Source organism: Pseudophryne corroboree, chromosome 5 (genome assembly GCF_028390025.1).
Source record: "Pseudophryne corroboree isolate aPseCor3 chromosome 5, aPseCor3.hap2, whole genome shotgun sequence".
In the NCBI taxonomy this organism is placed as follows: Eukaryota; Metazoa; Chordata; class Amphibia; order Anura; family Myobatrachidae; genus Pseudophryne; species Pseudophryne corroboree.
In genome coordinates, this window is record NC_086448.1 from 104,347,767 (window position 1) to 104,375,394 (window position 27,628).

General features: G+C 46.1%; 1 protein-coding gene and 1 long non-coding RNA gene across 2 annotated transcripts in view; one reads left to right on the top strand and one right to left on the bottom strand.

Annotated features, from left to right (window-relative positions):
• The window catches only part of LOC134927292 (macrophage mannose receptor 1-like), a 340,668-nt gene that overhangs the window by 224,832 nt on the left and 88,208 nt on the right, over positions 1–27,628 (top strand). The window contains exon 16 of the mRNA XM_063921538.1: positions 25,896–25,937. Coding sequence (XP_063777608.1) covers positions 25,896–25,937 — 42 coding nt within the window. The remainder of the gene's footprint in view (positions 1–25,895; positions 25,938–27,628) is intronic.
• LOC134927293 (uncharacterized) overlaps positions 1,514–27,628 on the bottom strand; it is a 120,767-nt gene continuing 94,652 nt past the window's right edge. The window contains exons 3-4 of the long non-coding RNA XR_010177596.1: positions 1,801–1,869; positions 1,514–1,724 (exon numbers count right to left, since the gene is read on the bottom strand). This is a non-coding gene — a long non-coding RNA (uncharacterized LOC134927293). The remainder of the gene's footprint in view (positions 1,725–1,800; positions 1,870–27,628) is intronic.

Below are 27,628 nucleotides of genomic sequence, written 5' to 3' on the forward strand. Positions count from 1 at the left end.
GCACTGTACTGTGTCTGCTGCTAATATATAGACTGGTTGATAAAGAGATAGTATACTCGTAACTAGTATGTATGTATAAAGAAAGAAAAAAAAACCACGGTTAGGTGGTATATACAATTATGGACGGGCTGCCGAGTGCCGACACAGAGGTAGCCACAGCCGTGAACTACCGCACTGTACACTGGTTGATAAAGAGATAGTAGTATACTCGTAACAACTAGTATGACGACGGTATAAAGAACGAAAAAAAAACCACGGTTAGGTGGTATATATTATAATACAATTATGGATGGACGGACTGCCTGCCGAGTTCCGACACAGAGGTAGCCACAGCCGTGAACTACCGCACTGTACACTGGTTGATAAAGAGATAGTAGTATACTCGTAACAACTAGTATGACGACGGTATAAAGAACGAAAAAAAAACCACGGTTAGGTGGTATATATTATAATACAATTATGGATGGACGGACTGCCTGCCGAGTTCCGACACAGAGGTAGCCACAGCCGTGAACTACCGCACTGTACACTGGTTGATAAAGAGATAGTAGTATACTCGTAACAACTAGTATGACTATGACGACGGTATAAAGAAAGAAAAAAAAAACCACGGTTAGGTGGTATATAATACAATTATGGATGGACGGACTGCCTGCCGAGTGCCGACACAGAGGTAGCCACAGCCGTGAACTACCGCACTGTACTGTGTCTGCTGCTAATATAGACTGGTTGATAAAGAGATAGTATACAATACTACTAATATACTGGTGGTCAGGCACTGGTCACCACTAGTCACACTGGCAGTGGCACTCCTGCAGCAAAAGTGTGCACTGTTTAATTTTAATATAATATTATTTATCATGTACTCCTGGCTCCTGCTATAACAACCTGCAGTGCTCCCCAGTCTCCCCCACAATTATAAGCTTTATATACAATACATTGATGTGCAGCACACTGGGCTGAGCAGTGCACACAGACTGAGTCACTGTGTGACTGTGTATCGTTTTTTTCAGGCAGAGAACGGATATATTAAATAAAACAAACAACTGCACTGTCTCTGGTGGTCACTGGTCACTGTGGTCGTCAGTCACTAAACTCTGTCTGCACTCTGCACTCTCTTCTAATCTACAGTATCACAGCAATCTCTCTCTCTCTCTCTCTTCTAAATCTAATCTAAATGGAGAGGACGCCAGCCACGTCCTCTCCCTATCAATCTCAATGCACGTGTGAAAATGGCGGCGACGTGCGGCTCCTTATATAGAATCCGAGTCTCGCGAGAATCCGACAGCGTCATGATGACGTTCGGGCGCGCTCGGGTTAACCGAGCAAGGCGGGAAGATCCGAGTCGCTCGGACCCGTGAAAAAAAAAGTGAAGTTCGTGCGGGTTCGGATTCAAAGAAACCGAACCCGCTCATCTCTACTCTGCATTACTGTGTGTTTGTTTCGTTGACATAATTATCAGAAGTACACTGTGTTTGTTAGTGTTCAGATGTGTTATTTTATGGACTCACCAGCCAGATGAGGGGATTCTGCTTCCCGTGTTGGGGAAGGTGCCAGTAATTGTGATGGTGGCCTTGAGGACACAGTAGAGATGCGTCTGTGAGGGGGAGATGCAGATGTGGCCCTCGGGAGATCTGGCCGTGGTCTTTTCAACGCCACGTGTTTGCGGCTGGATGTTGGTTGTCCTGTGCGCATTTGCGGACTAAGGTGTGGCCTGGATGGGACTATGGAAAAACGCAATACATTAGTGTATTTTCAAAAATATATTTTGGCTAAAAAAACCCATAAAGGATACTTTACCTGTAGTAGCAGCAGCATCCTCCTGTGCAACATTTGTCCTGCTACTACGGGCTGCTCTTCTTTGTGACACTGAAAAATATTTAGCATTATGGTATGTATTTTTGGCAAAACATTTACAACATGATAATCAACATTAGCCATGTAGCCATTAGGAAAATCAAAACCATACCTGTGTTTTGAAAATTGTTATTAAAAATAGTCCGCCATATATTGTCGTCAGCAAGTACAGATATAATATACATCTAAAAATACAACAACATGACCACACCTGCTTACTTTGCCAAAAACACCTATGCTTACTACAACATAGATGTTTGCCACAAACAAGGAATGTGCAGTAAAACACTACATAACAAATGCTATATTCAAATACCACATATGCTTACAACTTATACATACAGTAGAACTGACAAAAATCAGCTGCAGCAAATATACCATCTGATACTGAAAACAAAAAACCATGCTAAGCACATTCAACATAAATGGATAAAGGTAATGGGTACAACTAGGAACACAATGTTTTACATACATCACTACTTCAACAATTTGTACCAGACAACGTAAGCCAATATTAATAGGTTTAAACATTAAACTATCAAACTGGGAACATACAAATTGCAAAAAATAAAGTATGGTCTGAGCCCCATATGGCACACATAATCGTTCCTTTTACATAACGTAAATGATGGTTAAAATCCCCCCAAAAAACAAAAAAAACACAAACATTTCATATGTCATAATACATATCCCTCACACACAAACACATTAAAACAACACATCCTCAATGCAACAAATATGCCAAACACTAAAAACAGTTTTGCCCACATTAAAACACATTTTTAAAACAATTACACTGATAAGAAGAAACAAAACAATACTCACCATCCTGCCTGGGCCGATCAGAATCTCTGACATGAGTGGCACGGACAACTTCGTGTGGAATAATGCGACGCACGGGCTCCTCCCACTCAGCATATGTGGCAATGAAAGGATGGCCACCCCCAGTTTGTCGGGCTGACTTTGCCTCCTTGGCCATCTTTGCCTTTACCCTGCGCTTTATGTCATAAAATCGCTTTCGGCAAGTGTCCTCAGTCCGCCTCACCACATCCTCGCAGTTCACTGCCGAAACTACTTGACCGCACAGCACAGCCTTTCTGCGAGATGTCATCTTGGAGGCCTGAGGGCCAAACAGGTGCCGATGATGACGCATTAACTCATTCACCAATGCCACATTTTCTGCGTGACTACATTTTACATTTCTGCGTGTCTTCGTAGTGGTGCGTGGCTGCGGAGCGCCATCAGCATCACTCTCACTCTCACTGGAGGCCGCAGCAGCAACCTCACCCTCCTCCTCTGCCTCACTAACCTCCTCCCTCTCACTCACTTCCTCGACCTCACTCACCTCCTCCACCTCACTCACCTCCTCCACCTCACTCACCTCCTCCCTCTCACTCACCTCCTCCACCACACTCACCTCTGACTGGGACATAATCAGGACAAACAACAAATAACACTGAGAAAAAAAAACAGTAAACACACTCCTCCACTACCACTACACACTACACACCACACACCAAACACACACACATACACTCACTCACTCACAAACAATGACAATAGACGTAAAAAAAAAACAAAGACAAAAAACTGGACAGACTTTTAAATAACTACACAACAAGTATGACAAGACTACTTACACACACAGTACAGCACTCAACAATCGCAAAGAACCTCCTCCAAACCGCCAAAAACTCCAAACAACTCACCAACTCCTAACACACCTGCCTCTCACCTCTCCACTAACTAAACCCACGAGGTGCGGCCGGTTTGGGGCGGATTTATAGTAATGAGCACTAGAGATGAGCGGGTTCGGTTTCTCTGAATCCGAACCCGCCCGAACTTCATGGTTTTTTTCACGGGTCCGAGCAGACTCGGATCCTCCCGCCTTGCTCGGTTAACCCGAGCGCGCCCGAACGTCATCATGACGCTGTCGGATTCTCGCGAGACTCGGATTCTATATAAGGAGCCGCGCGTCGCCGCCATTTTCACACGTGCATTGAGATTGATAGGGAGAGGACGTGGCTGGCGTCCTCTCCATTTAGATTAGAAGAGAGAGAGAGAGAGAGAGATTGACCTGATTTACTGGAGCTTAGGAGTACTGTAGAAGTGTAGAGAGTGCAGAGTTTACTAGTGACTGACCACAGTGACCACCAGACAGTGCAGTTTTATTTAATATATCCGTTCTCTGCCTGAAAAAAACGATACACACAGTGACTCAGTCACATACCATATCTGTGTGCACTGCTCAGCCCAGTGTGCTGCATCATCTATGTATATATATCTGACTGTGCTCAGCTCACACAGCTTATAATTGTGGGGGAGACTGGGGAGCACTGCAGTGCCAGTTATAGGTTATAGCAGGAGCCAGGAGTACATATTATATTAAAATTAAACAGTGCACACTTTTGCTGCAGGAGTGCCACTGCCAGTGTGACTGACCAGTGACCTGACCACACTGACCACCAGTATAGTTAGTAGTATACTATATTGTGATTGCCTGAAAAAGTTAAACACTCGTCGTGTGACTTCACTTGTGTGGTGTTTTTTTTTTTATTCTATAAAAAACTCATTCTGCTGACAGACAGTGTCCAGCAGGTCCGTCATTATATAATATATACCTGTCCGGCTGCAGTAGTGATATATATATATATTTTATATCATTATTTATCATCCAGTCTATACTAGCAGCAGACACAGTACGGTAGTTCACGGCTGTAGCTACCTCTGTGTCGGCACTCGGCAGTCCATCCATAATTGTATACCACCTACCCGTGGTTTTTTTTTCTTTCTTCTTTATACATACATACTACTACATCTCTTTATCAACCAGTCTATATTAGCAGCAGACACAGTACAGTACGGTAGTCCACGGCTGTAGCTACCTCTGTGTCGGCACTCGGCAGTCCGTCCATAATTGTATACCACCTACCCGTGGTTTTTTTTTCTTTCTTCTTTATACATACATACTACTACATCTCTTTATCAACCAGTCTATATTAGCAGCAGACACAGTACAGTACGGTAGTTCACGGCTGTAGCTACCTCTGTGTCGGCACTCGGCAGTCCGTCCATAATTGTATACCACCTACCCGAGGTTTTTTTTTCTTTCTTCTTTATACATACATACTACTACATCTCTTTATCAACCAGTCTATATTAGCAGCAGACACAGTACGGTAGTTCACGGCTGTAGCTACCTCTGTGTCGGCACTCGGCAGTCCGTCCATAATTGTATACCACCTACCCGTGGTTTTTTTTTCTTTCTTCTTTATACATACATACTACTACATCTCTTTATCAACCAGTCTATATTAGCAGCAGACACAGTACAGTACGGTAGTCCACGGCTGTAGCTACCTCTGTGTCGGCACTCGGCAGTCCGTCCATAATTGTATACCACCTACCCGTGGTTTTTTTTTCTTTCTTCTTTATACATACATACTACTACATCTCTTTATCAACCAGTCTATATTAGCAGCAGACACAGTACAGTACGGTAGTTCACGGCTGTAGCTACCTCTGTGTCGGCACTCGGCAGTCCGTCCATAATTGTATACCACCTACCCGAGGTTTTTTTTTCTTTCTTCTTTATACATACATACTACTACATCTCTTTATCAACCAGTCTATATTAGCAGCAGACACAGTACGGTAGTTCACGGCTGTAGCTACCTCTGTGTCGGCACTCGGCAGTCCGTCCATAATTGTATACCACCTACCCGTGGGTTTTTTTTCTTTCTTCTTTATACTTATACATACATACTACTACATCTCTTTATCAACCAGTCTATATTAGCAGCAGACACAGTACAGTACGGTAGTTCACGGCTGTAGCTACCTCTGTGTCGGCACTCGGCAGTCCGTCCATAATTGTATACCACCTACCCGAGGTTTTTTTTTCTTTCTTCTTTATACATACATACTACTACATCTCTTTATCAACCAGTCTATATTAGCAGCAGACACAGTACAGTACGGTAGTTCACGGCTGTAGCTACCTCTGTGTCGGCACTCGGCAGTCCGTCCATAATTGTATACTAGTATCCATCCATCTCCATTGTTTACCTGAGGTGCCTTTTAGTTGTGCCTATTAAAATATGGAGAACAAAAATGTTGAGGTTCCAAAATTAGGGAAAGATCAAGATCCACTTCCACCTCGTGCTGAAGCTGCTGCCACTAGTCATGGCCGAGACGATGAAATGCCAGCAACGTCGTCTGCCAAGGCCGATGCCCAATGTCATAGTACAGAGCATGTCAAATCCAAAACACCAAATATCAGTAAAAAAAGGACTCCAAAACCTAAAATAAAATTGTCGGAGGAGAAGCGTAAACTTGCCAATATGCCATTTACCACACGGAGTGGCAAGGAACGGCTGAGGCCCTGGCCTATGTTCATGGCTAGTGGTTCAGCTTCACATGAGGATGGAGGCACTCAGCCTCTCGCTAGAAAAATGAAAAGACTCAAGCTGGCAAAAGCAGTAGCACCGCAAAGAACTGTGCGTTCTTCGAAATCCCAAATCCACAAGGAGAGTCCAATTGTGTCGGTTGCGATGCCTGACCTTCCCAACACTGGACGTGAAGAGCATGCGCCTTCCACCATTTGCACGCCCCCTGCAAGTGCTGGAAGGAGCACCCGCAGTCCAGTTCCTGATAGTCAGATTGAAGATGTCAGTGTTGAAGTACACCAGGATGAGGAGGATATGGGTGTTGCTGGCGCTGGGGAGGAAATTGACCAGGAGGATTCTGATGGTGAGGTGGTTTGTTTAAGTCAGGCACCCGGGGAGACACCTGTTGTCCGTGGGAGGAATATGGCCGTTGACATGCCTGGTGAAAATACCAAAAAAATCAGCTCTTCGGTGTGGAGGTATTTCAACAGAAATGCGGACAACAGGTGTCAAGCCGTGTGTTCCCTTTGTCAAGCTGTAATAAGTAGGGGTAAGGACGTTAACCACCTCGGAACATCCTCCCTTATACGTCACCTGCAGCGCATTCATAATAAGTCAGTGACAAGTTCAAAAACTTTGGGTGACAGCGGAAGCAGTCCACTGACCAGTAAATCCCTTCCTCTTGTAACCAAGCTCACGCAAACCACCCCACCAACTCCCTCAGTGTCAATTTCCTCCTTCCCCAGGAATGCCAATAGTCCTGCAGGCCATGTCACTGGCAATTCTGACGATTCCTCTCCTGCCTGGGATTCCTCCGATGCATCCTTGCGTGTAACGCCTACTGCTGCTGGCGCTGCTGTTGTTGCTGCTGGGAGTCGATGGTCATCCCAGAGGGGAAGTCGTAAGACCACTTTTACTACTTCCACCAAGCAATTGACTGTCCAACAGTCCTTTGCGAGGAAGATGAAATATCACAGCAGTCATCCTACTGCAAAGCGGATAACTGAGGCCTTGGCATCCTGGGTGGTGAGAAACGTGGTTCCGGTATCCATCATTACTGCAGAGCCAACTAGAGACTTGTTGGAGGTACTGTGTCCCCGGTACCAAATACCATCTAGGTTCCATTTCTCTAGGCAGGCGATACCGAAAATGTACACAGACCTCAGAAAAAGAGTCACCAGTGTCCTAAAAAATGCAGCTGTACCCAATGTCCACTTAACCACGGACATGTGGACAAGTGGAGCAGGGCAGGGTCAGGACTATATGACTGTGACAGCCCACTGGGTAGATGTATGGACTCCCGCCGCAAGAACAGCAGCGGCGGCACCAGTAGCAGCATCTCGCAAACGCCAACTCTTTCCTAGGCAGGCTACGCTTTGTATCACCGCTTTCCAGAATACGCACACAGCTGAAAACCTCTTACGGCAACTGAGGAAGATCATCGCGGAATGGCTTACCCCAATTGGACTCTCCTGTGGATTTGTGGCATCGGACAACGCCAGCAATATTGTGTGTGCATTAAATATGGGCAAATTCCAGCACGTCCCATGTTTTGCACATACCTTGAATTTGGTGGTGCAGAATTATTTAAAAAACGACAGGGGCGTGCAAGAGATGCTGTCGGTGGCCAGAAGAATTGCGGGACACTTTCGGCGTACAGGCACCACGTACAGAAGACTGGAGCACCACCAAAAACTACTGAACCTGCCCTGCCATCATCTGAAGCAAGAAGTGGTAACGAGGTGGAATTCAACCCTCTATATGCTTCAGAGGTTGGAGGAGCAGCAAAAGGCCATTCAAGCCTATACAATTGAGCACGATATAGGAGGTGGAATGCACCTGTCTCAAGCGCAGTGGAGAATGATTTCAACGTTGTGCAAGGTTCTGCTGCCCTTTGAACTTGCCACACGTGAAGTCAGTTCAGACACTGCCAGCCTGAGTCAGGTCATTCCCCTCATCAGGCTTTTGCAGAAGAAGCTGGAGACATTGAAGGAGGAGCTAACACGGAGCGATTCCGCTAGGCATGTGGGACTTGTGGATGGAGCCCTTAATTCGCTTAACAAGGATTCACGGGTGGTCAATCTGTTGAAATCAGAGCACTACATTTTGGCCACCATGCTCGATCCTAGATTTAAAGCCTACCTTGGATCTCTCTTTCCGGCAGACACAAGTCTGCTGGGGTTGAAAGACCTGCTGGTGAGAAAATTGTCAAGTCAAGCGGAACGCGACCTGTCAACATCTCCTCCTTCACATTCTCCCGCAACTGGGGGTGCGAGGAAAAGGCTCAGAATTCCGAGCCCACCCGCTGGCGGTGATGCAGGGCAGTCTGGAGCGACTGCTGATGCTGACATCTGGTCCGGACTGAAGGACCTGACAACGATTACGGACATGTCGTCTACTGTCACTGCATATGATTCTCTCACCATTGAAAGAATGGTGGAGGATTATATGAGTGACCGCATCCAAGTAGGCACGTCACACAGTCCATACTTATACTGGCAGGAAAAAGAGGCAATTTGGAGGCCCTTGCACAAACTGGCTTTATTCTACCTAAGTTGCCCTCCCACAAGTGTGTACTCCGAAAGAGTGTTTAGTGCCGCCGCTCACCTTGTCAGCAATCGGCGTACGAGGTTACATCCAGAAAATGTGGAGAAGATGATGTTCATTAAAATGAATTATAATCAATTCCTCCGCGGAGACATTGACCAGCAGCAATTGCCTCCACAAAGTACACAGGGAGCTGAGATGGTGGATTCCAGTGGGGACGAATTGATAATCTGTGAGGAGGGGGATGTACACGGTGATATATCGGAGGATGATGATGAGGTGGACATCTTGCCTCTGTAGAGCCAGTTTGTGCAAGGAGAGATTAATTGCTTCTTTTTTGGGGGGGGTCCAAACCAACCCGTCATATCAGTCACAGTCGTGTGGCAGACCCTGTCACTGAAATGATGGGTTGGTTAAAGTGTGCATGTCCTGTTTTGTTTATACAACATAAGGGTGGGTGGGAGGGCCCAAGGACAATTCCATCTTGCACCTCTTTTTTCTTTTATTTTTCTTTGCGTCATGTGCTGTTTGGGGAGGGTTTTTTGGAAGGGACATCCTGCGTGACACTGCAGTGCCACTCCTAAATGGGCCCGGTGTTTGTGTCGGCCACTAGGGTCGCTTATCTTACTCACACAGTCAGCTACCTCATTGCGCCTCTTTTTTTCTTTGCGTCATGTGCTGTTTGGGGAGGGTTTTTTGGAAGGGCCATCCTGCGTGACACTGCAGTGCCACTCCTAGATGGGCCCGGTGTTTGTGTCGGCCACTAGGGTCGCTAATCTTACTCACACAGCTACCTCATTGCGCCTCTTTTTTTCTTTGCGTCATGTGCTGTTTGGGGAGGGTTTTTTGGAAGGGACATCCTGCGTGACACTGCAGTGCCACTCCTAAATGGGCCCGGTGTTTGTGTCGGCCACTAGGGTCGCTTATCTTACTCACACAGTCAGCTACCTCATTGCGCCTCTTTTTTTCTTTGCGTCATGTGCTGTTTGGGGAGTGTTTTTTGGAAGGGCCATCCTGCGTGACACTGCAGTGCCACTCCTAGATGGGCCCGGTGTTTGTGTCGGCCACTAGGGTCGCTAATCTTACTCACACAGCTACCTCATTGCGCCTCTTTTTTTCTTTGCGTCATGTGCTGTTTGGGGAGGGTTTTTTGGAAGGGACATCCTGCGTGACACTGCAGTGCCACTCCTAAATGGGCCTGGTGTTTGTGTCGGCCACTACGGTCGCTAATCTTACTCACACAGCTACCTCATTGCGCCTCTTTTTTCTTTGCGTCATGTGCTGTTTGCGGAGGGTTTTTTGGAAGGGACATCCTACGTGACACTGCAGTGCCACTCCTAGATGGGCCCGGTGTTTGTGTCGGCCACTAGGGTCGCTAATCTTACTCACACAGCTACCTCATTGCGCCTCTTTTTTTCTTTGCGTCATGTGCTGTTTGGGGAGGGTTTTTTGGAAGGGCCATCCTGCATGACACTGCAGTGCCACTCCTAGATGGGCCCGGTGTTTGTGTCGGCCACTAGGGTCGCTAATCTTACTCACACAGCTACCTCATTGCGCCTCTTTTTTTCTTTGCGTCATGTGCTGTTTGGGGAGGGTTTTTTGGAAGGGACATCCTGCGTGACACTGCAGTGCCACTCCTAAATGGGCCCGGTGTTTGTGTCGGCAACTAGGGTCGCTAATCTTACTCACACAGCTACCTCATTGCGCCTCTTTTTTTCTTTGCGTCATGTGCTGTTTGGGGAGGGTTTTTTGGAAGGGACATCCTGCGTGACACTGCAGTGCCACTCCTAGATGGGCCAGGTGTTTGTGTCGGCCACTAGGGTCGCTTAGCTTAGTCATCCAGCGACCTCGGTGCAAATTTTAGGACTAAAAATAATATTGTGAGGTGTGAGGTATTCAGAATAGACTGAAAATGAGTGGAAATTATGGTTTTTGAGGTTAATAATAATATGGGATCAAAATGACCCCCAAATTCTATGATTTAAGCTGTTTTTTAGGGTTTTTTGAAAAAAACACCCGAATCCAAAACACACCCGAATCCGACAAAAAATTCGGTGAGGTTTTGCCAAAACGCGGTCGAACCCAAAACACGGCCGCGGAACCGAACCCAAAACCAAAACACAAAACCCGAAAAATTTCAGGCGCTCATCACTAATGAGCACAGACACTCCTCCATCACGAAACAAACCAATCACGGACGAGTGAGAAAAACGAAACTTAGAAAAAAACTCGGCCGGGAAAGGATAAACACTGCCGTAACCGAAAAATTACGCAGTCGGTAAAAAAAACGCATAACACGGCCGCAAATCTACAAAATCGGCCGCATTCTACCTTTGAAAATCACGAATGACAGAATGACATCGACATCAGAAAACACGAAAATTTCAAATACGACAGCTTAGTAAATGAGTCGTAATCCATTCAAAAAGTTGCACTTTTACACATTCGATGTCATTCGTGTTTGAACTTTAAGCTCATTCTGAAAAATACGAATTTTAGTAAATATACCCCACAGAGTATTAATATCCAGAAACTCTATTTGAGTCCCATAAACTGTTGCTTTGTAAACCATATACTATAAATAATATAAATAATATTATAAGTGGAGAGTGACTATTACTGGTGAGATCAGTATTTTCGGTACCAATGAACAGTAATGATAAATACTGATACTGTATATATCTAACATTTGTCATAAGTAGCGTCTCCTTGTATGAAGCCATAACACTTCTTTATAATACAATCTATGATGGCAGTGTAGAAGTTTTATATAATTACTACTTACATTAGAGGTTAATTAGTAACCTAATCTAATGATAAGCTGGTATATCCAGCTATCAACACACATGTGACACTAATTATTAAACACGTTAACTATTGCTCTGCTCTTAACTAATAGATGCGGTCAGTGGCGTAAGTTCGTCCCAGTTGCCCGGAGGCAAGATAAATATTGGTGCCCCCCTATTTCCTATATCAAGATAACTGTGTGTGTGTGTGTGTGTGTGTGTGTGTGTGTGTGTGTGTGTGTGTGTGTGTGTGTGTGTGTGTGTGTGTGTGTGTGTGTGTGTGTGTGTGTGTGTGTGTGTGTGGAGTGTTCTGAAAAAAAATGTATATACTGTATTTATACATTTAATTGTCTTTTATTTTAAATTACACATTTCTTAGTAGTCATACCCAGCATTAGAACTCATGGCCTGTTACACTAACAGCAGACACTTTACTGATGGAGCTATTTGCTCCTGTATAGGATGCATGAGAATTCTAACTATATGAAGTTACGTGTAATTGTCAAAGAAGTATCTTCATATAGTTAAAATTCTCATATTTCCTATACATGAGCAAACCGCTTCATCAGTAAGGTGACTGCTTCCAGTGTAATAGGTAGTGCTGTGCACCGGACATTTTTCGGGTTTTGTGTTTTGGATTTGGTTCTGAGGCCGTGTTTTGGATTCGGACGCGTTTTGGCAAAACCTCCCTGAAAATTTTTTGTCGGATTCGGGTGTGTTTTGGATTCGGGTGTTTTTTTTACAAAAAAACTCAAAAACAGCTTAAATCATAGAATTTGGGGGTCATTTTGATCCCATAGTATTATTAACCTCAATAACCATAATTTCCACTCATTTTCAGTCTATTCTGAACACCTCACACCTCACAATATTATTTTTAGTCCTAAAATTTGCACCAAGGTCGCTGGATGACTAAGCTAAGCGACCCAAGTGGCCGACACAAACACCTGGCCCATCTAGGAGTGGCACTGCAGTGTCAGACAGGATGGCACTTCAAAAAAATTGTCCCCAAACAGCACATGATGCAAAGAAAAAAAGAGGCGTACCAAGGTCACTGTGTGACTAAGCTAAGCGACACAAGTGGCCGACATAAACACCTGGCCCATCTAGGAGTGGCACTGCAGTGTCAGACAGGATGGCACTTAAAAAAATTGGCCCCAAACAGCACATGATGCAAAGAAAAATGAAAGAAAAAAGAGGTGCAAGATGGAATTGTCCTTGGGCCCTCCCACCCACCTTTATGTTGTCACGACTGTGACTGAAATGACTGGTTGGTTTGGGCCCCCACCAAAAAAGAAGCAATCAATCTCTCCTTGCACAAACTTGGCTCTACAGAGGCAAGATGTCCACCTCATCATCATCCTCCGATTCCTCACCCCTTTCACTGTGTACATCCCCCTCCTCACAGATTATTAATTCGTCCCCACTGGAATCCACCATTTCAGATCCCTGTGTACTTTCTGGAGGCAATTGCTGCTGGTGAATGTCTCCACGGAGGAATTGATTATAATTCATTTTGATGAAAATCATCTTCTCCACATTTTCTGGAAGTAACCTCGTACGCCGATTGCTGACAAGGTGAGCAGCTGCACTAAACACTCTTTCGGAGTACACACTGGAGGGAGGGCAACTTAGGTAGAATAAAGCCAGTTTGTGCAAGGGCCTCCAAATTGCCTCTTTTTCCTGCCAGTATACGTACGGACTGTCTGACGTGCCTACTTGGATGCGGTCACTCATATAATCCTCCACCATTCTTTCAATGGTGACAGAATCATATGCAGTGACAGTAGACGACATGTCAGTAATCGTTGGCAGGTCCTTCAGTCCGGACCAGATGTCAGCACTCGCTCCAGACTGCTCTGCATCACCGCCAGCGGGTGGGCTCGGAATTCTTAGCCTTTTCCTCGCACCCCCAGTTGCGGGAGAATGCGAAGGAGGAGCTGTTGACTGGTCACGTTCCGCTTGACTTGACAATTTTCTCACCAGCAGGTCTTTGAACCTCTGCAGACTTGTGTCTGCTGGAAAGAGAGATACAACGTAGGTTTTAAATCTAGGATCAAGCACGGTGGCCAAAATGTAGTGCTCTGATTTCAACAGATTGACCACCCGTGAATCCTGGTTAAGCGAATTAAGGGCTCCATCCACAAGTCCCACATGCCTAGCGGAATCGCTCTGTTTTAGCTCCTCCTTCAATGTCTCCAGCTTCTTCTGCAAAAGCCTGATGAGGGGAATGACCTGACTCAGGCTGGCAGTGTCTGAACTGACTTCACGTGTGGCAAGTTCAAAGGATTGCAGAACCTTGCACAACATTGAAATCATTCTCCACAGCGCTTGAGTCAGGTGCATTCCCCCTCCTTTGCCTATATCGTGGGCAGATATATAGGCTTGAATGGCCTTTTGCTGCTCCTCCATCCTCTGAAGCATATAGAGGGTTGAATTCCACCTCGTTACCACCTCTTGCTTCAGATGATGGCATGGCAGGTTCAGGACTGTGTGCTGGTGCTCCAGTCTTCGGCACGCGGTGGCTGAATGCCGAAAGTGGCCCGCAATTCTTCGGGCCACTGACAGCATCTCTTGCACGCCCCTGTCGTTTTTTAAATAATTCTGCACCACCAAATTCAATGTACGTACAAAACATGGGACGTGCTGGAATTTGCCCAGATGTAATGCACGCACAATATTCGTGGCATTGTCCGATGTCGCAAATCCCCAGGAGAGTCCAATTGGGGTAAGCCATTCTGCGATGATGTTCCTCAGTTTCCGTAAGAGGTTGTCAGCTGTGTGCCTCTTATGGAAAGCGGTGAAACAAAGCGTAGCCTGCCTAGGAACGAGTTGGCGTTTGTGAGATGCTGCTACTGGTGCCGCCGCTGCTGTTCTTGCTGCGGGAGGCAATACATCTACCCAGTGGGCTGTCACAGTCATATAGTCCTGAGTCTGCCCTGCTCCACTTGTCCACATGTCCGTGGTTAAGTGGACAATGGGTACAACTGCATTTTTTAGGACACTAGTGACTCTTTTTCTGATGTCTGTGTACATTTTCGGTATCGCCTGCCTAGAGAAATGGAACCTAGATGGTATTTGGGGACACAGTACCTCAATCAAGTCTCTAGTTGCCTGTGAATTAACGGTGGATACCGGACACACGTTTCTCACCACCTAGGCTGACAAGACCTGAGTTATCCGCTTTGCAGCAGGATGACTGCTGTGATATTTCATCTTCCTTGCAAAGGACTGTTGGACAGTCAATTGCTTACTGGAAGTAGTACAAGTGGTCTTCCGACTTCCCCTCTGGGATGACGATCGACTCCCAGCAGCAACAACAGCAGCGCCAGCAGCAGTAGGCGTTACACTCAAGGATGCATCGGAGGAATCCCAGGCAGGAGAGGACTCGTCAAACTTGCCAGTGACATGGCCTGCAGGACTATTGGCTTTCCTGTGTAAGGTGGAAATTGACACTGAGGGAGTTGGTGGTGTGGTTTGCAGGAGCTTGGTTACAAGAGGAAGGGATTTAGTGGTCAGTGGACTGCTTCCGCTGTCATCCAAAGTTTTTGAACTTGTCACTGACTTCTGATGAATGCGGTCCGGGTGACGTATAAGGGAGGATGTTCCTAGGTGGTTAACGTCCTTACCGCTACTTATTACAGCTTGACAAAGGCAACACACGGCTTGACAACTGTTGTCCGCATTTGTGTTGAAATAATTCCACACCGAAGAGGTGATTTTTTTTGTATTTTGACCAGCCATGTCAATGGCCATATTCGTCCCAGGACAACAGGTGTCTCCCCGGGTTCCTGACTTAAACAAACCACCTCACCATCAGAATCCTTCTTGTCAATTTCCTCCCCAGCACCAGCAACACCCATATCCTCATCCTGGTGTACTTCAACACTGACATCTTCAATTTGACTATCAGGAACTGGACTGCGGGTGCTCCTTCCAGCACTTGCAGGGGGCGTGCAAATGGTGGAAGGCGCAAGCTCTTCCCGTCCAGTGTTCGGAAGGTCAGGCATCGCAACCGACACAATTGGACTCTCCTTGGGGATTTGTGATTTCGAAGAACGCACAGTTCTTTGCTGTGCTTTTGCCAGCTTAAGTCTTTTAATTTTTCTAGCGAGAGGATGAGTGCTTCCATCCTCATGTGAATCTGAACCACTAGCCATGAACATAGGCCAGGGCCTCAGCCGTTCCTTGCCACTCCGTGTCGTAAATGGCATATTGGCAAGTTTACGCTTCTCATCAGACGCTTTCAATTTTGATTTTTGGGTCATTTTACTGAACTTTTGTTTTTTGGATTTTACATGCTCTCTACTATGACATTGGGCATCGACGTTGGCAGACGACGTTGATGGCATTTCATCGTCTCGGCCATGACTAGTGGCAGCAGCTTCAGCACGAGGTGGAAGTGGATCTTGATCTTTCCCTATTTTAACCTCCACATTTTTGTTCTCCATTTTTTAATGTGTGGAATTATATGCCAGTATCAATAGCAATGGCCTTCTACTATATATACTGCGCACAACTGAAATGCACCACAGGTATGGATGGATAGTATACTTGATGACACAGAGGTAGGTAGAGCAGTGGCCTTCCGTACCGTACTGCTATATATACTGGTGGTCACTGTCAGCAAACTGCAAAACTAAAATGCACCACAGGTATAGAATCTGGATGGATAGTATACTTGACGACACAGAGGTAGGTAGAGCAGTGGCCTTCCGTACCGTAATGCTATATATACTGGTGGTCACTGTCAGCAAACTGCAAAACTAAAATGCACCACAGGTATAGAATCTAGATGGATAGTATACTTGACGACACAGAGGTAGGTAGAGCAGTGGCCTTCCGTACCGTACTGCTATATATACTGGTGGTCACTGTCAGCAAACTGCAAAACTAAAATGCACCACAGGTATAGAATCTAGATGGATAGTATACTTGACGACACAGAGGTAGGTAGAGCAGTGGCCTTCCGTACCGTACTGCTGTATATACTGGTGGTCACTGTCAGCAAACTGCAAAACTAAAATGCACCACAGGTATAGAATCTAGATGGATAGTATACTTGACGACACAGAGGTAGGTAGAGCAGTGGCCTTCCGTACCGTACTGCTATATATACTGGTGGTCACTGTCAGCAAACTGCAAAACTAAAATGCACCACAGGTATAGAATCTAGATGGATAGTATACTTGACGACACAGAGGTAGGTAGAGCAGTGGCCTTCCGTACCGTACTGCTATATATACTGGTGGTCACTGTCAGCAAAACTCTGCACTGTACTCCTCCTCTATAATACTGCTGGTCCCCAGTCCCCACAATAAAGCAGTGTGAGCACAGATATATGCAGCACACTGAGCACAGATATGGAGCGTTTTTCAGGCAGACAACGTATAATACTGGTGGTCACTGGTCAGCAAAACTCTGCACTGTACTCCTCCTATATAATACTGCTGGTACCCAGTCCCCACAATAAAGCAGTGTGAGCACAGATATATGCAGCACACTGAGCACAGATATGGAGCGTTTTTCAGGCAGAGAACGGATAAAACTGGTGGTCACTGATCAGCAAAACTCTGCACTGTACGCCTCCTATATAATACAGCTGCTCCCCAGTCCCCACAATTAAGCAATAAGCACAAATATTTGCAGCAACATTAATAAACGGAGAGGACGCCAGCCACGTCCTATCCCTAACATTTCCAATGCACAAGTGAAAATGGCGGTGACGCGCGGCTGCTTATATAGAATCCGAATCCGACAGCGGATACGACAAACGGGAGAATCCGAGTATGCCTCGGACCCGTGTAAAATGGGTGAAGTTCGGGGGGGTTCAGTTTCTGAGGAACCGAACCCGCTCATCACTAGTAGTAATAGGTTGTGGTTTCTAATATTGGGTGTGACACTTGTAAAATGTGTATAATAAAGAGGGTGTGATTTGTAAGGTGCAGGGACCAGTGAGGAAGTCGGCCACAGAAAAGACAGCTATCGATTAACTTAATTCAATGGTGTCACAGAATAGGAGGAGAGGTGCCCCCCTTCAAAGCAGGAGCCCGGCGGCAGATGACTCTGTTGCCTCCCACAGTTCTGCCTCTGGATGTGGTGTGTGAATTAAACTAAAATCTATAATTTAAAAAAATTTTGATAAAATTTGAACTATTCTTGGATACTTTAAATGGGAAGAGAAGATATACATTACGAACTTCTACGAGAGATATTACAATAAGGCCTGACACTAATAGGTGAGAGATCTTTAAGTAGAGGAATTTTCAGAAAATAATTACTGATTTGTACTCTGACCACAACAGGGGAGTTGGGAGATTATACTCTTTCATATTAAATGTACCTGACACTATAAGTGATAGGATGATTATACACAGACCTGACACTATAAGTGAGGGTGTGGATCATCAAATCGTCAGTGTCTAGGTCGACAATGTTTAGGTCGACAGTCACTAGGTCGACAGGGCTGGAAGGTCGACAGGGTTTCTAGGTTGACATGTGCTAGGTCGACAGGATTAAAAGTTCAACATGAGGTGTGTTTTTTGTGTGTCGTTTTCTGCTTACAGTGATCGGGAAGCTGAATTAGTGCACAGTGTCCCCTCGCATGGCTCGCGCTTCGGGCAAGGTGCCTTGCTTCGCTCAGCACAGATTGCCGTTCCAATCGTAGTCCAGGTGGATCGTTAAGTATGAAAAAGTAAAAAAAAAAATGAAAATGTGAAAAACTCATGTCGACCTTTTGACCTGTCGACCTAGCACATGTCGACCTTCCAACCCTGTCGACCTTCCAACCCTGTCGACCTAGTGACTGTCAACTTATAGTGGTCGACCTAAATATTGTCGACCTAGACAGTGTCGATCTTCAAACCGGATCCCATAAGTGAGAGGAATTCTGGTGTATCTTGAGTGTATACTCCCTAATATTAACAATTTGTGGAAGAACCTGGAGATTATACTCTTTAATGTAAATGTACCTGACACTATAAGTGAGAGGCTAAATTCCACACAGACCTGACATTATAAGTGAGAGGAATTTTGTTGTGTTCAGAGTATACTCTCCTTAATAACAAGAAATTGCAGGAAACATATTCCGAAATATAATTATACCTGACATTTTATGTGAGAGGTAAATAATTTTGTGTATTCATCTTATATCAAGAGTGTTAAGTAATTTGAAGTTCACAAATTATACCTTCTGCCCATGAGAACAAATACTTCTAATATAATAACTGTTAACACCCAGTTCCATAAGTGTAAGAGCATATAGACGTTTATAAGAGCTCACGTCTTTCTGATACATTACACTGGAATCAACGAGACAGACATTGCTTATCATAAATTATTATTATTATTATTATTACATTTTATTTATAAGGCACCACATGTGTTTCGCAGCGCCGTACAAAGGACAGTACAGGGAGACAAAACATAGCATTACAGTAAATAAATAACAGAAATAGAGTACAGGTAACAGAGCACCACACGTTCTCAAGACATAATACTAAGATGTAAGTATTGATCATCGTACTACTAGAGGCTGGTGGCCATAGATGGAGATGAGCCTTTACTAGCAGGATAAAGATGGTCATTGAGTAGGGGAGAGCTGCGAGTGAAATGTGTCGAGACGAGGGCTTAGATAACAAGAGGAAAGAGGGCCCTGCTCTGAAGAGCTAACAATCTAGTGGGGAGGGGCGACAGACAGATGACAAGAGGTGCAGGCAAGTGGGAGGTAGCCAGATGGCAGTATGCAAGCAAAGCTGAGGTGTTCATGGCATGAGGCAGGGGGGTGGAGGCGCGGCTTCAGCACTGGGTTATGCATCGGGAGGGTATGCTTTGATGAATAGGTGGGTTTTTAGTGCCCGTTTGAAGCTTTGCAAGGTCGAGGAGAGTCTAATGGAGCGGGGGAGTGTGTTCCACTGAAGGGGTGCCGCACGGGCAAAATCCTGAACTCGTGCATGGGAAGCAGTGACCAGGGCGGTGGAGAGGCGACGGTCATTAGTCGACCGTAGGGGGTGGGAGGGAGTATGAAGGGAAAGGAGGTTGGAGATGTAGGGAGCAGTGGAATTAGAGATGGCCTTGTATGTGAGGGTGAGGAGTTTGAAGAGGATTCTGTAGGGGAATGGGAGCCAGTGTAGATTTTGTCGAAGGGGAGTGGCAGATGTGGAGCGGCGGGAGAGGAAGATAAGCCTAGCTGCGGAGTTCAGGACAGATTGGAGGGGAGCAAGATGGGAGCAAGCGAGGCCAGTGAGGAGAACATTGCAGTAGTCAAGTCGTGAGATGACCAGTGAGTGGATGATGAGTTTAGTTGCACTCTGGGAGAGATATGGCCTGATACGAGCAATGTTGCGTAGGTGGAAACGACAGGATTGTGCCAGAGCTTGGATGTGGGGTGCAAAGGAGAGGGAGGAGTCAAGAGTGACGCCCAAGCAGCGGAGTTGGGGAATGGAGCAGATGGTGGTGGTGGTGTTGTCAACAATGATGGAGATATTGGTCGGGGGTGTTGCTCTGGATGGGGGGAAGATGATGAGTTCAGTTTTGTCCATGTTGAGCTTTAGAGAGCGTTCAGACATCCAGGAGGAGATTGCGGAGAGGCAGCTGGAAACCTGACAGAGGACAGAGGAGGACAGATCAGGAGATGAGAGGTAGAGTTGTGTGTCATCGGCATAGAGGTGGTATTGAAGGCCAAATGAGTTAATGAGCGCACCCAGGGAAGAGGTGTACAGGGAGAACAGAAGGGGTCCAAGGACAGAACCCTGAGGGACACCAACAGGAAGGATGGAAGGGTGTGAGGTGGTGCTGGAGGCAGACACAGAGAAGGAGCGGTTAGTCAGGTAAGAAGAAAACCAGTCAAGGACAGTGCTAGAGAGGCCAGCGTTTTGGAGTGTGCGGAGGAGGAGAGGATGATCTACGGTGTCAAAGGCAGCAGAGAGGTCCAGAAGGATGAGCAGAGAGAAGTGGCCCCTGGATTTGGCCGAAAGCAGGTCATTGGTGACTTTCACCAGGGCAGTCTCAGTTGAGTGGAGTGGGCGAAAGCCAGATTGTAGTGGATCGAGGATGGAGTTGTCAGAGAGGTAGCTTGTGAGACGGCTGTAGACTAGTCGTTCAAGTAATTTGGAGGCGAAAGGGAGAAGAGAGATGGGGCGGTAGTTAGTGGGTGATGAGGGGTCGAGGTTGGGTTTTTTGAGAATAGGTGAGACCAGAGCATGTTTGAATGGCGAGGGGAAGATGCCGGTAGAGAGGGACAGGTTAAAGAGGTGAGCAAGGTGGGAGCAGGCAGTGGGGGAGAGGGAGCGGAGAAGACGGGAGGGAAGGGGGTCCAGGGGGCAGGTGGAGGGGGGGGGGGAGGATAAGATGAGGGAGTGGACTTCCTTTTCTGAAGTGGGACGGAAGGAGGACAGGGTGGGATTGATGGAGGGGAGGGATAAAGGGGGCAGGGGGGTAGCAGAGGGGTGACGGCGGGAGATGTCGTGTTGGATGTCCTCAATTTTGGAGATGAAGAAGGAGGTAAAGTCAGTGGCAGTGAGGGAGGATGGGAGGGGAGGAGGAGGGGGGCGAAGGAGAGTGTTGAAAGTTTCAAAGAGACGGCGTGGACAGGAGGACTGAGAAGAGATGAGTGCTTGGAAAAAGGATTGCTTGGCGAGGGAAAGAGCAGAGCTGTAGGAGGAGAGAATAAACTTGAAATGGAGGAAGTCCGGCAGAGAGTGAGATTTCCTCCAGGAGCGTGAGCATTTTTGTAAGAAACGTGTTAGTTTGGTGTGCCAGGGTTGGGGTTTGGAGCGGCGCAGGGGGACAGAGGAGAGGGGGGCCACAGAGTCGAGAGCAGCAGTTAGGGAAGAGTTATAGAAGGAGGCTGCCTGGTTGGGACAAGTTATAGTGGAAAGAGGAGATAGGAAAGTCTCGATGGAGGACATGAAAGTGGGGTCGAGAGACCCGAGATTGCGTCTGGTGGTGGTGGGTCTGGGCGTGGAGAGGAGGAAGGAGGATGAGAGGGAGAAAGAAAGCAGATGGTGGTCAGAGAGAGGGAGGGAAGAGTTTGAGAAATCAGAGAGATCACATCGGGGGGTGAAGACAAGGTCGAGGGAGTGGCCGAGATTGTGAGTAGGGGTGGAGGTCCATTAAGAAAGTCCAAAGGAGGTGGGAAGGGCGAGAAGATTAGTGGAAGCAGCATTAGTGATGTCAATAGGGATGTTAAAGTCCCCGAGGATGACAGAGTATAGAACTGTAATCCATCAGTACACGATTTGCAATTACGGGACTACCAGGCAAACCTATATTTATAGGAACAGTCACCATTCTAGGCAAACTGCCAAGTACCTTGGATGAGCTCAACAGGTAACAATATTATTATATTTCAGTTATAATTGAAACACTGGGGTTTATTTACTAAAGTCCCGATTTTGTCCGAGTTTTTTTTTTCTTTCTAAGTGTCATCTCGGGAATTTACTAAGCACAAATATCGGCAGTGTTGGGGCTATACGTACTGGTTTTCACGGCAGAGGGCAGAAATACGAATGAATAGACCATCGGTCAAACGCATCTGTTTGTTCATACAACACGGGAATTTACTATTCATTCATATTTTGGTGTTTGTCCCTGAATGTTCAATTGCGGTTGTATTTTTTTGCTAATCGTAAAAAAAAAGCAACAAAAAAATACACCTGCTTTTTCGTGGCGTGTTTGGATAGTCATGCACGGATCACTGAGATCCGTGCATGGTTATCTGTGGGAAAGGGTCTGTTTAGGTTAAAAATCTTTAAAAAAATTGCGTGGGGGTCCCCCCTCCTAAGCATAACCAGCCTCGCGCTCTTTAAGCCGGTCCTGGTTGTAAAAATACAGGGGGAAAATTGCGTAGGGTCCCCCCATATTTATACAACCAGCACCAGGCTCTGTGTCCAGTCCTGGTTCCAAAAATACGGGGGACAAAAGATGTAGGGATCCCCCATATTTTTAAAACCAGCACCGGGCTCCACTAGCCAGAGAGATAATGCCACAGCCGGGGGACACTTTTATACTGGTCCCGCCGGTCGTGGCATTACCCCCCCATCTAGTCATCCCTGGTCAGGGTACCCTGGAGGAGTGGGCACCCCTTAAATCAAGGCCCCCCCCCCTCCATCCACCCAAGGGCCAGGGATGAAGCCTGAGGCTTTCCCCAGCACCCCTGGGCTGTGGGTGCCGGGCTGATAGCCTTTGTGTAAAAATAAGAATATTGGTTTTTTATTGAAGAACTACAAGTCCCAGCAAGCCTCTCCCCGCAAGCTGGTACTTGGAGAACCACAAGTACCAGCATGTGGGGAAATAACGGGCCCGCTGGTACCTGTAGTTCTACAAAAAAAATACCCCCCAAAAACCAAAACACACACACCGTGACAGTATAGCTTTATTTTACATACATACACACTTACACACTCACATACTTAACTATTGTCCCACGGAGCCCCTCGGTCCCTTTGTCCAGTAGAATCCACGGGGTACCTGTCAAATAAAAATTATACTTACAACCAATCCTGTGTAGATCTGTCCTCTTCTTATATGACAAAATCCATGGATTTGAATAAAAAAAACTAACCGAAATCCCGATCCACGCACTTAAAGGGGCACCATGTTTTACACATGGAACCCCTTTCCCCGAATGCCGGGACCCCCCCGTGACTTCTGTCACTGAAGGTCCCGTCAGCCAATCAGGGAACGCCATGTCCTGATTGACAGGCTTGGAGCACACAGCCAATCAGCAGGAGCGCACTGGCTAGAATAGAGGAGAGCGCTCCTCCATTATACTCAATGCCCTCATTCCGAGTTGATCGCTCGCTAGCTACTTTTAGCAGCAGTGCACACGCTAGGCCGCCGCCCTCTGGGAGTGTATCTTAGCTTAGCAGAATAGCGAACGAAAGATTAGAAGAACTGCTCGAAAATCTTTTCCTGCAGTTTCTGAGTAGCTCCAGACCTACTCCTAGATTGACGTCACAAACACGCCCTGCGTTCGGCCAGCCACTCCCCCGTTTCCCCAGCCACTCCTGCGTTGTAGCCAGACACGCCTGCGTTTTTTAGCACACTCCCGGAAAACGGTCAGTTTCCACCCAGAAACACCCACTTCCTGTCAATCACACACCAATCAGCAGAGCGACTGAAAAGCGTTGCACGCCCCTGTGTAAAATTGCTTAGTTTTGTGTGAAATTACTTGGCGCGTGCGCAGAACAGCCGGTTTTTAGCCTGATCGCTATGCTGCGAAAAACAGCAGCGAGCAATCAACTCGGAATGAGGGCCAATGATGGGAACTTTGCGGTTTGCGGTTAACCTCGAAGTTAACTGGGGTCACTCTGGTGGGTGACCCCAATACACATTTAGTGTATTTTTTATTATTATTTTTCTTCTTTATTACTCAGTTTTGTCAAACTTTTACACTTCCCATATATGTTTTTTAATATTTCGCATTAAGTTTATCCTCAACAATTGTGATAATTAATAGACACTAACTATTTGACTAAACAATTAAAAGTTACATTTTAAATCTTCAGTGCACCGGAAACAGATCCTTTTCCTTTTTTTCCTTTTCATTCAATGATATGATCTGTGGTAGCACCCCCAACCTTTGAATGTAAATATGATACATCAATAATAATAGGGGTCTTCATAAACTATTCTACCTAATAATGGAGATATTATTTCCTGTGCAACGGTTACTCCCTTCCCCCTTTTTCCCTTATTATAATCGGCCAGCTTCTAAGCAATCTATTGGTCGTTGGCTTCGGTTGACCATTCAGCAGGCCTATACTTCGGCGGCTCTACCTTTGCCGACATCTGTTCAAGCCCACTCGACGAGGACTGTGGGCTCTTCCTGGGCGGATGCCCGGGGTGTTTCGGCCCTACAATTGTGCTGAGCTGCAACTTGGTCTGGTTCGAACACGTTTGTCAAATTCTATAGGTTCGATACCTTAGCCAAAGAGGACCTTCAGTTTGGTCAGGCGGTTTTGCAGGGGTCTCAGCACTCTCCCACCCATTTGGGAGCTATGGCACTTCCCCATGGCACTAATGTACAAGACCCCAATATCCACTAGGACGTAAGAGAAAATAGGAATTTAATACCTACCGGTAATTCTTTTTCTCCTAGTCCATAGTGGATACTGGGCGCTTTGTTCCTGCTTACCTGTGTATGTATTGGGTTGGACCGGCGTTGCTATCCCATTATGTTGTTGGGATAGCTGTGCTATCTGGGTTTGGTTAGGTTGCTATCCTCTGTTCTGGTTAGCGCCCTCCTTTTGTTTCTGGTTGTGTGTTGGCTTGTTGCCTCACCGCTGTTGTATTATTCTTCTCTCAGATTATGTCCGTCTCCTCGGGCACAGTTTTCCTAGACTGAGTCTGGTAGGAGGGGCATAGAGGGGAGGAGCCAGCACACACATGCACACACTAAAAGTTTTAAAGTGCCAAGGCTCCAGTGGACCCGATCTATACCCATGGTACTAAAGTACAAGACCCCAGTATCCACTACGGATTGGAGAAAAGGAATTATCGGTAGGTATTAAATTCCTAATTTTGATTGGTGAGTTTGACAGAAGCATGCACATATCAGTAAGATCCGTGCATGCTTCTATCAGTTTTCAAATAGTTAAAAAAAGAAGAAAACCCCCCAGGTCTGATGCAATCGCATAGTGATTGACCGCCTGCGGGCGTTTGGGGGGGCGATGTGGAGTTGGGGGGGAGAAGTGTGGGAAATGCAGGAGAGTCATGGCTGTTTTCGAGGTGGCCAGGTGACTTCAAGTGGGTGGTTGGGGAAGGGGGGCAACCGGTATTCCTGATGTCTTCTCAATGTGTTCGCATTTAAAATGCGATAGCATAGCAGGACGGCACTTCACATGCTGGGTGGCCTTGCCCTGTGCTGGAAGACTCCCAGCATGCGATTTTGCAGTTGTGCGATTTTAGCAGAGCTGCTACTGAAGCTGAATAACCCCCTAAAGTCCAACGTCCCCCAACATAAACTGACCACCAGGCATGATGAAAATATTTCTCTTGCACACTCTTCAGACATAACTGCCGCCAAGTGAATTTGAATCAGTGTTCTGATTGATGGATTATTCTGATCAATGAAAATGCAGGTGCATCATTGCGTAATCATAATAAAATGATTATTTCGCTGATAGGTATACACGTTTCATACTGTAGTTACATTTCATTTTATTTTCTCATAAAAAATCAGACCAAACATTATATTGTGGAAGGAAATGGTTTCTGATGCTGAAATACATTGTCTTGTCCTTCATGTCTTGACTGAAGACATGAAATCACATGTTCTCGTGTAATTGGGCTAACTTTATTATTTTATTCTCAGGTGCCAAAGCAAAGGCAGAACCTACAAAACCGACAACGCCTGGTAAGCAGATTTTACTATAGTCTTTTTTTATAACCTGACACAGATGTGTCCACTTACATAGAGTCTCCCTGCACAATAAACAGCTCTTTTAGTCATGCCATGCAGTGACTGTAGTGCTGTGTGTCTTTATGTGCGATTTTTTCTATTAAAATGCATCTAATTTGCAAAACAACGTGAATAGGACGCACAGTGCTGCAATCAGAAATGATGGGGCCTGGGACTGACAAAATAGGCAGCCCCGCCCAATAAAAAAATAAAATAAAATTATATATATATATATATATATATATATATATATGTATGTATGTATATATATATATATATATATATATAAATTAATTGTATGCCCCTACAGTTATGTCCCTATCACATACTATGCCTCACACAATAATGCCCTGACAACATATTATGCCCCCACCTTAATGCCCTTGTCACCATTAAATGCAGTACCTGCTCATTGTCAGGGGTTCATTTCATTGTCAGGGGATTCCCCTCCCTGCCAACGCAGCCGCAGCAGACTGTTCCACGGTTTCACAACTTTAAAACAAATAATTGAAAATGTAGCTACCAAAAAGGCTACTGCCTTAGAGGAGACAGTTATTAAAGATACTAGAGCCTCCTCTAGTATCTCTTATAACTGTCTCCTCTGACACGGTAGCCATCTTGAGAGGGATCATTTTAACAGAGCTGGCGGACTGGGACCGGGACGGGTGGTGGCAGGCAGGTGGAGCAATGAGCGGCTTGGGCCCTCCCCTCTCTATTAGAGAGGCCAGGCCCGGGACAGCTGTGACCACAGCACCCCCCAGATGGTGGGCCTGAGGACGCACAAGCAGCGTATGCTGATTAAAATGATATGCAGCTTGTCTATATTATGGGTATGACTGCGCCTGTATCTGCATACGAAATAGTACGTTACAGTCTTCTCCTAGAAAACACTGTAACATACCATTTGTATGCAGTTATAGCAGCAGACACACACAGAATATAGGCATGCCGCATATCATTTTAATCAGCAGTATCTGCTGTGTGCTGAGGGGCACATTTATACTGGTTCCTGCGGCCATGGCATTACCCCCCCAACTAGTCACCGATGGCCAGTATTCCCTGGGGGAGTGGGGACTCCCCCAATAAAGTGGTCCCCCCTCCAGGCACCCAAGTGCCAGGGATGAAGCCCGGGGCTGTCCCCTGCCATTCGTGGGCTTCAGATGGCAGGCTATTAGCCCATGTGTAAAAAAAAAGATTTTATATGTGGAACTACAGGTCTCAGCAAGCCTCCCCTGCATGCTGGTACTTGGAGAACCACAAGTACCATCATGCGAGGCATTAAAAGGCCCACTGGTATCTGCAGTTCCACCTGTAAAAGAAACATTACAGTAAAGACAGTACACATGCACCGTGAAAGTGCAACTTTAATTACACATACATGCACACTTACACACTCACACATACTTACCTATCTAGTGTCCCACGAAGCCCGTCGATCCCCTTGTCAACGTAGAATCCATTAGGGTACATGTAAAAAACCCAAAACCATAGCGTTCTCCTGATTGGCTGTGCGCTCCTGGACTGTCAATCAGGCAAAGCGCATAGGCAGTAATGTGGAGAGAAATCCCTATTACTGCCTATGGTGGGAACCTGTGGTCTGCGGTAGACCTTGAGGTTAATTGAGGTCACTCTTGTGGATGACCTCA